Source organism: Schistocerca gregaria, chromosome 8 (assembly GCF_023897955.1).
Source record: "Schistocerca gregaria isolate iqSchGreg1 chromosome 8, iqSchGreg1.2, whole genome shotgun sequence".
Lineage (NCBI taxonomy): Eukaryota > Metazoa > Arthropoda > Insecta > Orthoptera > Acrididae > Schistocerca > Schistocerca gregaria.
The window spans coordinates 83,214,473-83,228,514 of NC_064927.1; the positions used below are offsets into that span (position 1 = coordinate 83,214,473).

Sequence of the window (14,042 nt, forward strand, 5' to 3'; positions counted from 1 at the left end):
GAACTAACTTCGCTGGAAAGTGCATTTTAAGCTGTGAGGCAAGTCAGTAGTGCTGTTATGGATGCCATGTGTATATGTTTTGTACTTGAAATATTTATATATTTTGATAAATAATACAGGCGAAATTATATTCGAACAGTGATCACAATTTCGTTCACGTTCAGAGAACTGTAATTATAGTTGAGCATTACAATAAGTAACTAAATATGTTTTGTACTTGAAATCTGTATATATTTGATAAATAATTTTATTTTGGTTGAACGATTGTATATTCGAGGTATCGAACTTTCCTACTTTTTAAAACTTATCCATCATTCCCCTGGTGCGTGGTATGTATTTCCATTTCATAATTGGAACATTACAGATTTATCCATGTATGAAGCGAAAAAATGGATTTTATGCGACACAACCCATTAAATATCTAATGAAAACGAATCCCATTTAGATGGGATTTTTCTGTTAAATTGTCGGAAAAATCTGATGACAGTGGATAAACATGCTATCATGGGTGGTCCCAGAGTAATGTGAGAAAAAAGTTATATTAAACAACATAGAATGGTTCAAATGGTTGAAATGGCTCTGAGCACTATGGGACTTAACAACTGTGGTCATCAGTCCCCTAGAACTTAGAGAACTACTTAAACCTAACTAACCTAAGGACATCACATACATCCATGCCCGAGGCATGATTCGAACCTGCGACCGTAGCAGTCGCGCGGTTCCAGACTGAGCGCCTAGAACCGCGAGACCACCGCGGCCGGTACCAACAAATAACCTCGATTATATTTTGTTACAGTGTCCACATGATGCATTACTTTCTCCCAGCACCCTCCCCCCTTCCCTCCCTCTAAAATTGTGCTTAGTCAGGAGAAGCCTTATTGAAAAACTTTTAAAAATACTTGACAAAGGAAGTTCAGTATTTGTACCAGAAGTAACATATCCTCCAGTAGTCCTAAATTTCGAATGTCAATATCTTTACATATTTTGATAAATATTACACGCAATTTAGAAATGGAAACAGCATTGTGGCATTTCATTTGAAAGTCCATAGTCATGTAAAAGGTTTCATTTTTAAACTATACGTTAACCGCCCACTTATAGTCGTTGACAGAGAACTGTAATTCAAATAATTTATTGGTGTGTGTCAACTGTCACAGACCGCCTATTTGGCGCAGTATTTAAGACAACATATGTTTAGCACAAGTTCACTTCTGTATGTAGTCTCATTCATGTGGAAACTGAAGTGTCAGCTGCCTGCTTAGCGTCTTATTTATAACCGCATGTGTTTCGTACAGTTATAGAACAATTTACACATTGGGAGAGCGTTGTTGCACTTAGTTCAAGAGTCCACTTTCATACTTTAGACACAAATTATGAACGGTAATAGACATGTGAGTAATATTTTGAATCGTGACATAAACAGTGGGCGAGCGCACCTGTGTGTGTGTGTGTGTGTGTGTGTGTGTGTGTGTGTGTGTGTGAGAGAGAGAGAGAGAGAGAGAGAGAGAGAGAGAGAGAGAGAGAGAGAGTTAAGGTGTTTAGGTGTTATTGTAGATATTTTAGATACGTGCTGCGTATTCAGTAATATGGTGCACAGTGACGTCTGCAGATGGTACCACCATACAGGCACTCTCCACAGCAGGTACCACTCAGAGCTGGTCTGTCGCCATATATGTGGGGCTCATAGATGGAACCTATTTATGCTTCTGCATCAAGATTTTCAAGTAGTCAGCTCCATAAACTTCTAGTTATGACAGCCATGACACAGGGAACTGATACCGCTAACTACTTTCCTCTTCCCCGAAATACAGCACAGAGGGTCATTATTCTGCCAGTCACGGATAATGTAGGCACACAGCCAGTTGCAGCCTCACTTTGCCGATTTGCTATTATCAGTTGCATTTGATCAGTTTGCATATTTCCTTCTCGCACAGCCGACACACAGCAACGGTCCCTACTATTACAGCCAGCCACACTGAAACAGTGGACGTTCGACAGTAAGTGCGAGGTACCAAAGTGATGTTCGTATTGAGATCAAGAACACAAAACTGTTAATTATGCAGTCCATACTGAACTTCTATGGGTTAGACAGCTCTCGTTGACTATGTTAGGTTATATTACTGAACACACTTTCACTACAGCTCCACACATAAATCGCCACTCATAGCAAAATATTTCGTTGCACGTTATTCTAATAGACGCTGCTGTTTGTTTATCATTATGTTGCTCACATCTTACATTACAGAACGTCATAACATACAACCCAATAGCCACAAAAAACCACACTATTTTGATTAGCATCAGTTAATCACACTGTGGTGTTTAGCATACCTAAGTAAGCCTTAAAGTCTTAATAATATTTTGTTAATTGAAATATAGCTCTAAAATATAGTTTTTCGGTTGATTCTCACAAAACGTCCGCTGGTAGGGTTCACATAACAGGCTCAGCCTATGGTTGTACAGATCACGTTCGTGACCTTCGCACCTGTGCCATCGCTATCCAGGTAAACCGGTGGCAACTGAACTTGCATTTGAGAATCGGCATTCAGCGACCAGTCACTCATAACGCAGTTAACGAATTCTGAGGTGGCGTCTAAACGAAATTCTTTGCCTAGTCACCAGTGTACTGGCTGGTTTGAAGCGGTCGACCACGCCTCCCTCTCCTGCGTTGAACTCTCCACCTCAGAACATAGCACTGCGAGCGTGTGCTGTTTCTGTGTGCCACACACAGGTGGGATACACTCTTCGGTAGTTGCAGATAACCGACACTATCCTCACCAAACATTACATCCACTCACGCAGCTCGCGTCGCCACGTGGATAACGCTCGCATGTAAGTGGGTGACAGAGTTCTCCAGTACATGCAGGCATAGTGCTCTACTGTAGACAACACACTGTATTGTGACGTAACTACCTTCCATGTTTTTCTTCACAGCACGTACTGTGACTGGCACTCAGCGAATCCTCGCCCACTCAGAGCGAGTGATGGGAACGAGTGGCACTCATTCGGCTTCGCTCCATGGAAGCAGTGCCCTATTTTAGAACAGCACTTACATCCTACATTCTCAATTACTTATTGTATTTATTCCAGTCCCTGTGTTCCACTACAGCTTTTTTTACACCTCCCTTCATTGTCATGGCATTTATTCTTTGATGTCATAACACACATCATGTCATTACATCTTTTCTTTCTTGTCAGTGTTACCCGTACGTCCCTTAATTTGCTGATTCTCTGGAGACCATCACCATTCGTCGTCCTATTAACCCACTTCATTTCCCACATCCCTCAGCAACCTAACACCTCAAATTCTTCGATTAACTTCTTTTCCGGTTTAATCGTGCTTCACGATCCATTAGGACTGCAGCACTGTGCTCCACTGGCACTTTACAGGAACTACAGAGCTCCAAATACCTGATGACGTACTCACTAAAGGTGGCCTTCTGCACCCGGGCACAGCACATAACGCAGATGTCTCTAAATTAAAGCATTCAGGTCCAAAACATTCCCATAACACTGGCCACTGTCACTTCGAGAGAACACTATCCTTTAAGCAGAAAATACTCTAAGTTTCAGAATAACCGTTGACTTTCTAGGAGACTGTAACCTCCAAATGTCAGTTAGTGTTCTCAAGGAGGGCTTCCGTTCCACACCATGGACTGTCGGAAAGTAGCCGAAACATTATGACCCGCTGGTTAATATCGTGTTGGTGCACATATGGAACGCAATTCTGCAACGATCCTCGGTGACATGGGTTCAAAAAGTCCTTGGCAAATGGTACGCACACAGTTCCCTTAAATTACGGGCCAGTTGTTCGTGGGCATAGACCAAGTGCATGTTAGCATTCTAGAAGTGTTACAGCAGGGTCAGACGCAGAAAGTCTGGTGCTCAAGACGAAAAAAATATGTCACTGCAGTCTTCCTCAAAGCACTATAGAACGATGTTATTCAATTGGAAATTCCTATCTCTATCGAGGAAGCCATGATCCATAAGGGGAAGCTGATGCCGTTCTTTGCCAACTGTTTCTTCTCGACCTTTTTATTTATTTCATTTATTTATTTTGGCCTCATTACTTTTAAAAGAGCAGAGGCAAACACCTGTGCTTGTCTCAGTGCAAAACCAAGCGAGATATCGTAGAACATAAGCTCAGTGAACTTTATCTTAAGTTCACAACACCTTAAGTTCACAACAACAGGACCATGTAATAAACTCAGAGCGCAGTCGGTCGTTACGTGTGGGGGCTAACACGAAATAGTCAACCGGTCAGTCGGCCGATGAACTGTTGCGCGTCTAGGTGCCTGAAAACTTAACTAAACCCCACACAGCAGAGAGTCTTATATGTCGGAGCAGGTCAATGTGCGATCGGAAAGTAAAGGTATACAGGCTCTCCTGTAATTGAAGCGAAGGATACGTTATAAGTGAATGAACGGTGATTGACTCAACAGACACCTTTCACTAGGAAAACCCAGGCTAACTGCACGCTATGACACTACGGCGTGACAGGGAGGGCACTTAGCATTCATAAAAAAAATATGTTGCCCTCAGTGAGTGTTCGTCACCGGCGGCATAACTAACAGATTCTGCTAGCCGTGCTGGGAATCACCAGTGGTAAGTTTGCTTAACCACAGTTTACGTTTCTTGTTTGTGCACCGTCTCTAACGATCACGTCGTTTGTAGGATATTAGACAGAAACTTCCCCTTTCGTTTACGCTGTTTTAATAACTATCCTAAGATAAAAGGCAGAACTGGGCAGTCTTAAACGGTATTATGATAGCATAAAGCTTGCTATAAAGCATGGCACGTAGTAGCTCATAAGGATAGTAATTCGATGTAATCCGTACCTCGTCTCTGCAAAATGCCACGCTGCGATGATGATGGCGTTTGCCGTGCAATCGACGGGTATGGTGTCGGCTGTGTAGTTGAGGTTCGCCAGCATAGCTCTCAGCACACCTTTTCCACCAGCTACGAAGGAGCCGACTGGTCCATTGATATTCGCTGCCCACCCTTCTAGCGGCTCCTTCCAGACTGGTCCCACTGTCGGAAAGAAAGTTGTTCAAAACAGCTATTTCTTCAAGTAGTCTTCTGTGCTATGAAATTTATCTACTAAAGACTTGAGCAGTGCAAATGGTTCCTGGTTATGTGCTGACTTTCGTCTCTTTCACTTGAGGAAGAGACGGACAATCGTGTACGAAACGTAAGAGATCACAGTCAACATTTGAAGTTCGTAGGGCACTTGAGAACGGCAGCCCTCTGCCAATTCCAGTAAGTAACAAACAGGAAAAGGAAGACAGGTGCCATTTGAGTAGTGAGACAAAGTGTGAGGGAAACAACAACGGTTAGTTTCTTGACAGAGAATAAGAAGGTCACCATATAGTTAATAATGATTATTATCGAATACTAGCTGAGGGAAACCTGGAATTCCCATGGGTATTCGTGTTGCCAATATTCTATTAGAAACGGAAAAAAGTGGTCTGTGCCTGTAGTGAAGCGCCGAAAATAGTTCATTTACATTTGGCCGTGAAAACCTTTTGGGATTATGAAGTATTCGTGCAAAGAAATAAGCATAATGGACAAATGTATGAGACAAGCATACAAAATAAGAAACATGATTTCGGACAGTTTCTGTACACTGGGGCAGCTGCATTGCATGCTATAACGCGTTTTGTAAACGTCTCTATGGCAACGCCTCTTCATACCTCTGTATACAGGTATAGTTTTCGCCTACAGCCGCTTGCGCCTCGCAATTGAAAGATGGAAAACTGGCTGCCAGGTGTCAGGTACTTCCTTAGGTTGACTCGACTGTAGGAGTGTCTTCATGCATGATGCAGGATTTTTCCACTCATTTAATCATTTATGACATCATATCAATTTTTGGTCCTATAATGATATAATTTTGTGGGTGCATTCAGCGGCATATGTGGATACTGTCAGCGAAATATGTTGAGAATAGAGTTAACCCAAAAGACGTAATAAATTTAAATATCGTGCACAATGTGGCAGTTTCTCGTGCATCTCAGTGTTTATGACGTCATATCTCCTTCACTATGACATGTAGGTGGGTCTTACATGCACAACGATTGTTGCTTTTTGGTAGGCAGTATGTGTAGAAAGTATGGCTGAATTCAGTCTAGTGGTTTAGGAGAAAATGTGGAACATCCACATATACATCCATATACACGCATATACGCACACATTTTTATAACATGTATATTATCAGTAGTACAATGAGAGGTCTCCTGTTGTACGTTGCCCTTAAATGCGTATTGAACTTTGCGATGTTACTGGGTTCAGTTGGAGTCGCTAGTGCGAGTTGGCAACATGCAGGGCAATGACGTCATAATCGAAGATGGCGACAATGCCCGCCACTCTTACCAACATCGTGTGACGAGCCACACCCTCCCCATTCCCTGCCAACCTCTTCTCCCAGCTCCCTATTCCACCCCCTCCTTACTCCAGCCAATATAAGTGTAGTAGCAAAACCACACAATCAATGAAAGTGTAATATTTGGGCGAGAATTCAAATGAAACCACAATGCAGCCCAGAGAATGCATTTTCGGTATGCGTAAAGATATCTTAGCAATCAGCATCTTTGTACCATGTTCAAAAGTACTTATCCAAAAGATACATGTAATGGGTGTATCATGCAGTATTTCTGTTGTCTGACATTATTGATAAACGGGAACTACACTGAAACAATTCTTTTCGACGCAATTATATTTAATGTGCACTGTTCTGTGCCTTCAGATAAATATTAACAACAACACCAAAATTGCTTCTTGAAGTGTCTTCGAAATTAAATAGTTCTGCAGAAAATTTACCGTGGCAAGGAGAGCTATTCTTGAACACTGTAATAGACAACAGAGGCTTGCAAAACATCAACAGTTGGAAAACATATAAACAACTCCTTTACTGGACGATGCAACTGGTAGAACAAAATGTAAAGTTCCAACAGCCACCATTGGGCACACTCGACGTGCAGTCCGTGCCGAGAACAAGAGATCAGAAAGTAGCTGCTGTCACCGAAACGATGACAAAGTCCACATTCGCCGAGCTGATTCATAGTGGTGCGATGCCTTGGCAGAGCACTACATCTTTCTGATGGGCTACTTGGCTGGGTCGCGGAAGCAGAACATAGTCTTGATTGAAGCACTTCGATGATGAAGATTTTGATGCGGCCGCCTGCTCCCCCGTGACATGGTCTACTCGTCTTGGCCCTGTCACGGTTCGGGTGGATCTGCGGTCTTTTGAGTAGTGCGCCCAAGAGAAATTCGGACACCAGAGCTCCGCAGCAGTCACGCCAGAACAGTTTCCTTACCCAAAATACATCAACACACACATACACCCACGCAAGCACACATACAATATTTATATCACTAAATTTCAGTTTGAGAGGTGCATGTTGGGTGGTTCTTTCATTCGTTCACAACCTATTCCTTTTCGTCTATTATATATTTTGCTGCTAACTATGAGACATTTCATTAACTAGTTCCTACAAGTATCGATTGACACACGTTCACAACCGCTTTACAAAACCACTGCAGCAGTCCTGTTTCTTGGGAAAGTCAGTTGGCCATTAACCAACACTATTCGTAGCCTATTAGCAAGCAATGCGATTTCGTTGTTCGTGGAAAGTCAGCCATTACATTACTTGTTCAGTTATGTTGCTGTGCAGTACTTTGGAGTGTTAAGCCATTTTTGGTTCGGTAACTATATCTGAGGATGCTTCCCGTTCTGAAGAAGCCACTTTTCTGTGATGGTGAGCCATAAGACTAACCAGTTTGTGGAACATGTCTGGTAAGATCAATCCAGTTTATTCTTTGTGCTGAAGTACAATTTGCCAACCGAGGTTTGTTTAAAACTTCTGTGTTCTTATGACCAAAGCAATATGTTTGGAGAGATTGGCAATTATCGTCCTTAGAAGCCATTTATTTCATTATTTATAATTTCACTTCACTCCTCATTATCTTAGATCCTTCAGTATTAACTAATGGTGATGTCTAGCGTTTCTTTCGTTCAGACGTTTCTAGTTTATCTTTGTGATGATAGTAACTTGGTGGAGTACTCAGAAGTGTAGATTGGATGGTCCCAACAAATTTCTAAATTGTGTGATTCTTATCTTAATGTATACTGCATTAGAATGAAATCAAGTGTTTCACACTTGTTTCCCAGAAACTTATTTCCCTGTACGTTCTTTATTTAAATACATATCTGCATCAAGCCTCCGAACTGGGTTGAAATGATATTCAAGGATGCCTTTCCTAGTCAAATTTTTGAAAACAGCTAATTGCAAAATGGTCATTGATTATTGTTCATAAGTACAGTCTCTTTGCATGCAATTTAGCTTATAGGAACTGTATAAGGAAACGTATTGTGCAAGGTAAGATTGTCTACGATCCTGTCTTGGAGGACGCTGATATGAAATGTGACGCTGCTTCACTGAAGTGCTATCGTTTATGGGCGATAAAATTTCAGATCTCTGTTAAATGAGCTTACAGTTAGACAGCTTTTTATGAAGGGTTGAATTTAGGTGCACATAGACAGGGAAACGGACTTATTGCATAAATGGATGCTACAATCAGAAGACTTACATATATTCATAACATTTTGTTTCCACAGTACTGTTCATTCACGCATTATGTAATTAAAGAAATGCAGGGCCTTTTTCTCTTACTGTTGTGCAGTATATGCGTTTTTACATCCCGATAACTTTAGGAACTTCTTCTTTCTACATATCATTCTGTAAACCACTAAATATGAGGGCTTGTTTGTCACTGCCTGTGGTAGTGGTCTAAGCGTTTTCTAACAAACACATATTTCAAGTTGAAGCATGACTAATGGACATACAACATTTAATCTGTATACTACACGTGGTGGAAGACATAACAGAACATCAAATTAATTACAATCCATATGTCACTTGCTCCATCATCCTTATAAAGTGTAACAGTGATAATTTGCATTTGAAACGTCTGCAAAATACGTCAGCAATACAAGAAATTCTAATGTGTATGTCAAGTGTAACACTGTTTCTTTCCACACACACACACACACACACACACATTCGTCAAATCGTTGAATCGTTATCTGAAACACGATTATTAACTCTCAAATTATATACCCCAATGTTACCTTAATGCTTAAATAGTTATAAAACGCATGAGGATAATCAATATCATCGAAATAGCTAGCTTACACTTGGTGTAAGGCACAACAATACCCACATGAAATATTTCCACAACTGGACTTCTGTACGTTGCTTGTCAAGTGTTACGGTGGTCCCCGTATCTACAGTATATAATGGTGTTGTTGTTTCAATCTGAGGTATGTTATTGAAAAATCACAGAACGAGCTGTAATCAGTTGATGGCTTGATAAGTATTTCATTAGTGTTTCTCCTATTGAAGCAATAATTTAGGTGAGAGGAATATAATGTGGCATCTTCTGCGCTATAAAAATGTAAGCTCTGATACTGGTTAACAATTATTGCTATTTTTAGAAATGATTGCGCCTAGTCAAGCAAATGACTAAGTAAATGACGAAACACAATTTTAGTAAGGAAGTAGTTGTTTTGACGAGATTTTATATCAATGCGATGTAAAACTAAAACTACATATTTTCTTACTACACACTGGGAACTTCTCCTATGTTAACACACAACGTGAGCTAAGATGTTGCTGTATCAAGATAGATATGAATCAAAGACCATCATGAAGGTGCAGAAAACAGAGATGAAAAGTCGATATCTCACAAATAGTATCTTTGCCACCGAAATAAAATTATCATTTATCAAGTAGGGTGTACATTCAGGTCACTTACCGAAACATGCAAGTAAGATCTGATTGCAATCAATGAAACGGACATTACAGAAAAATAAAATTGTATTACTTCTCATAATTTCTCAGATTCTGCGTACAAAACACGCATTGCACTGCTGTCATAAGCGAATTGTTTCATAAAATTAAAATAAAACACATATTGATTGTGGGTTATCACTACTGATAAATACTACTAGGTTAAACAAAAATGTCTGTATGTTTTTTTAACTTCTTGCAGCTTGGTTATGGACACTTCGGAAATAAATTATAGACTGAAGAGCCAAAAAAAGCCGATACACCTGTCCAATATCTTGTAGGAACCCCGCGAGCACGTATAAGTGCAGCAACACGACGTGTCATGGACTACACTAATTTCTGAGGTAGTGTTGCAGGGAATTGACACCATGAATCCTGCAGGATTGTTAATAAATCCATAAGAGTACGATAGGTTGGAGCTCTTTTGAACGGCATGTTGCAAGGCATACCAGATATGCTCAGAAATGTTCACGTCTGTGGAGTTCGATGGCCAGCGGAAGTGTTTGAACTCAGAAGAGTGTTCCTGGAGCCTATATGTAGCAATTCTGAACGTGTGGGTTGACGTATTGTCCTACTGGAATTGCCCAAATCCGACGGAATGCTCAATGGACATGAATGGATGCTAACATACTTGTCACCTGTCACATTCTAACATTCTGCGTGGTGTCTGTTTGTTCTATATCGTGTCTCCCTACCACTTTCGCGCAATGACGCTCTGAGCGTGTTTTTTAGGGAATTGACTAGTTTGAATCTGGGACCTGTTGCTGGTAAGGAGACGCCAGACCAAACATGACATGTAGAATTCAGAAGAGTTCAGTGAGACCAGCGATGATAGAACCAAATACTTAATGATTTCAGAGTCAGTTCCACTGCACTCCTTGTAAAAGAATCTTAATACTAACTAAATTTAGTGGAAGGGGTTCAACGCTGTCCTATTTTTAGTTAGCTGGTAAAGTGACGTCGAAAAAGCAGTTAAGTTTACCATTGGAAATTTTATTCTACTGACAAAACATTGTTTATAAATTGCACTATTGATAAAAGGAGATGTTTTAATACAGGACGGTAAAAACCAACTGCGCTCAACAAAAACGTGAACGAATATTCCCTGAATGGGTTTCCAAGTTCTACAATGGATCGAAGGATGACTATGCCATATCACATCTATAATCTAGGTTTAAATTAAGTTTCACAAAGGAGAAAACTATCAAAATAGTCTACAGTGGCCCTCAATTATCTTTAATTACTTATCTAACTTGTCGTAAATTACAGCGGCTGATATGGCTTCTCAATAACTATATAACAGAAAAATCATTGCGTTTCAGATTTTTACTTCAAGTGGCAAATGTGAACACCATGAGCTTTAATTGAGGATCGACACTAGTATTACGCAAAAAGTGGGTGTAACAGATGAGACTTCTGCAGTTCTGAGTGAAGCTTTATGCGCTGTTATGCGGCATCGAGTGCGTACATTACCTTGCGGTGTTTGCCAGGGGGCGGCGGGCAGCACAGCTCCGCTCACCTCGCTGTCTCGGAAGCGACTCCTCTCTAGCTTCTCCTTACTACAATTTATCGAAGTTGGTTTAAAAAACTATCTGGCTGTGTTTTCACCTGACCAATCAGGGTCTCGATGTTAACCTTAAGCTCCGCCTACAAAAATTCTGTCTATCCAATAAGAAACGTTATACTTTTCATGGTGGGGCAATGTTTTTAAAATTTGCAACGTAATAGGACACGAAAAAGTCTCATGCTAAAACTTGCAGCTGGTGTGGTCTTTTTAGCGTTATCGTAAGATCTATACTGTTCGTATGGAGGGCTCTATCTTCTAACATGGGCTGGGGTGTGGTCCTAACATAACAGAGACGCGAAAAAGTCTCACGCTAAAACTTGCAGCTTGAGTGGTCATAGTGGTTAGCTGGCGACGTGGATGTCCAGTCCGTCCCTTATCGTAGAGCCTTCTAGCTTAACACAGTTCTGCTCTCGGCTTCTGTTCTCGTTTCTCCCCTCGGAACTGCGTCTGTCTTACGGTGGGAAGGTATGACATGCATTTAGGCATTCTTGTGTTAGTCTGCGGTATTCCATTTGCTCACTCGTTACTCGTATTACTATGGTTAATTTAATGTCACGATTTATTCGGAGCTATGTGACATACTACTGGATTTGCTTATCATGCTAGGGTTTTCATGGAAGATGTTGGATTTGCCTGACACCTTACAACATTCGTATCTAGATATGTCAGGGGTCCCATATCACTCCAACTGATTACGCCCTAGAGCATTACAGGGCCTCCATCAACGAATAGTATTTTGCTGACTTTTAGAGTCTATGGATTCATGAGGCTGTCTCCGCACCCATACACGCCCATCTGCTCGATACGATTTGAAGCGAGGCTCGTCCGAGCAGGCAACATGTTTCCAGTTACTGACAGTCCAATTTCGGCGCAAATCTTTGTGTCGTGCAGTTATCAACGGTACACGAGTGGGTCTTCGGTCCGAAAGCACATATCGGTGTTTCGCTGATCCTTCGCATGCTGGCACTTGTGATGTCCCAGCATTAAAATCATCAGCAATTTTATGGAAGGGTTGCGCTTCTGTTACGGTGAACGATGCTCTTCAGTCGTCGTTGGTCCCGCTCTTGCAGTATGTGCTTCTGGTCGCAGTGATGTCGGAGATTTGATGTTTTACCGGACTCTTGGTATTCGCAGTACTCTCGTGAAAATGTAGTCCGGGAAAGTCCTCAGATCCCCACTTCATCGCTAACTCGGAGATGCTGTGTCCCATCGCTCGATCGCCGACTACAGCATCGATATCAGACACACTTAAATCTTGATAACCTGACACTGTACCAGCAGTAATCGATGTAACAATTGCGCCAGACACTTATTATAATGGCGTTGCCGACCACAGCACCGTATTCTGCCCGTATTTGAATTCGCATGCCTATACCTGTTTCTTTGGCGCTTCGCGTAGGTTAATTGACAATCAATGTTCGATCTTAGTACCACATATTAAATTCACAAAATTAGATAAGAATTGATTCTGTAACATTTCAGAATACTCATTGGTGTTACTGCTGATGTAACTTACAGGCTGAAGTGCACTAGTGGAGAAGAATTCTCAAAGCGAACCTACTATTCCCGTGTCTAAATTACTTAGTATTTCATGTGATACCAAAGTCAGTCAGACATTATAGAGCTCCCAATCTAGGTATTAATTTCATCTTGCGATTCAAACAATGTCGCCTTCTGCTCTTTTACAATGGAAACATGTGCGGAAAGTGTATTTATTTTACTCCCTCTGTAACACATCACAATGTTGTTGCCCCCCGATTTACTATGGTGCATAAATCAGAGAGATGATATCAGCTACTGGGGATATCGACAATTGGGGGACAGTGCATTTCCATCATTCCCCCTGTAATATATTATAATGATGTTGTTTCCTTAAAGTAAACATTACAGAGACATAGGAAATTTTGTATGCAGCGTAAATCGGGATATTTAGTTGAGCTTTGTGTTGTTTAATAGTCGGCACTGTATTTACTTTCTTTAAACTGCATTCTGTACAGCTGTTTTAACTTCTGATTTCAACTCACATTCCCAGTGAACATTGATGGCTAACCCAGTATGAAAAGACTGTTTTACATACTTTTCTCTGCCCATTACGTATTTAGACTTGGTATCTGAGGCATATAATTTTGTTCGTACACCGCTAACTTCGGTAATAGGTTCACCATTCATTTCGCCCTTCGTAATCCAACCTCATATTTATGCAGCGGCGGAAAACTGTATATCATGTAAGAAAAACTTGAAGTATCAGACTTGTGTCTGGGCCTGTCGCTGTGGCCGAGCGGTTCTAGTCGGTTCAGTCCTGATCCACGCGACCGTTACGGTCGCAGGTTGAAATCCTGTCTCCGGCATGGATGTGCACTACTAGGAGAGGATTCAGATTCTTGGGAATACGTCATTCATATTGCAGAGGAAACCAAGGAAATTCAGTTTTCCCCAGTATCTGGCATCATATCTCTGAAATCCTCCCGAAATTTCCAGGAGAAACTTATATTACTGAGGGAATGAGAGGAATACAGTGTTTACAAAATAGTTGACACCCTCTCTCTGTGTTATAATGTACAATAAATGTCTATGCAACTAAGCCATGAGACAGGATGGGGCAAATAAAAATAGCTCGTAGAACAGAG

The 14,042-nt window shown here is 41.1% G+C and overlaps 1 protein-coding gene across 1 annotated transcript in view; it reads right to left on the reverse strand.

The window, feature by feature from the left end:
- Positions 1–14,042, reverse strand: part of LOC126285287 (fatty acyl-CoA reductase 1-like) — a 148,272-nt gene that overhangs the window by 39,871 nt on the left and 94,359 nt on the right. Inside the window, exon 6 of the mRNA XM_049984576.1 lies at positions 4,839–5,031. Coding sequence (XP_049840533.1) covers positions 4,839–5,031 — 193 coding nt within the window. The remainder of the gene's footprint in view (positions 1–4,838; positions 5,032–14,042) is intronic.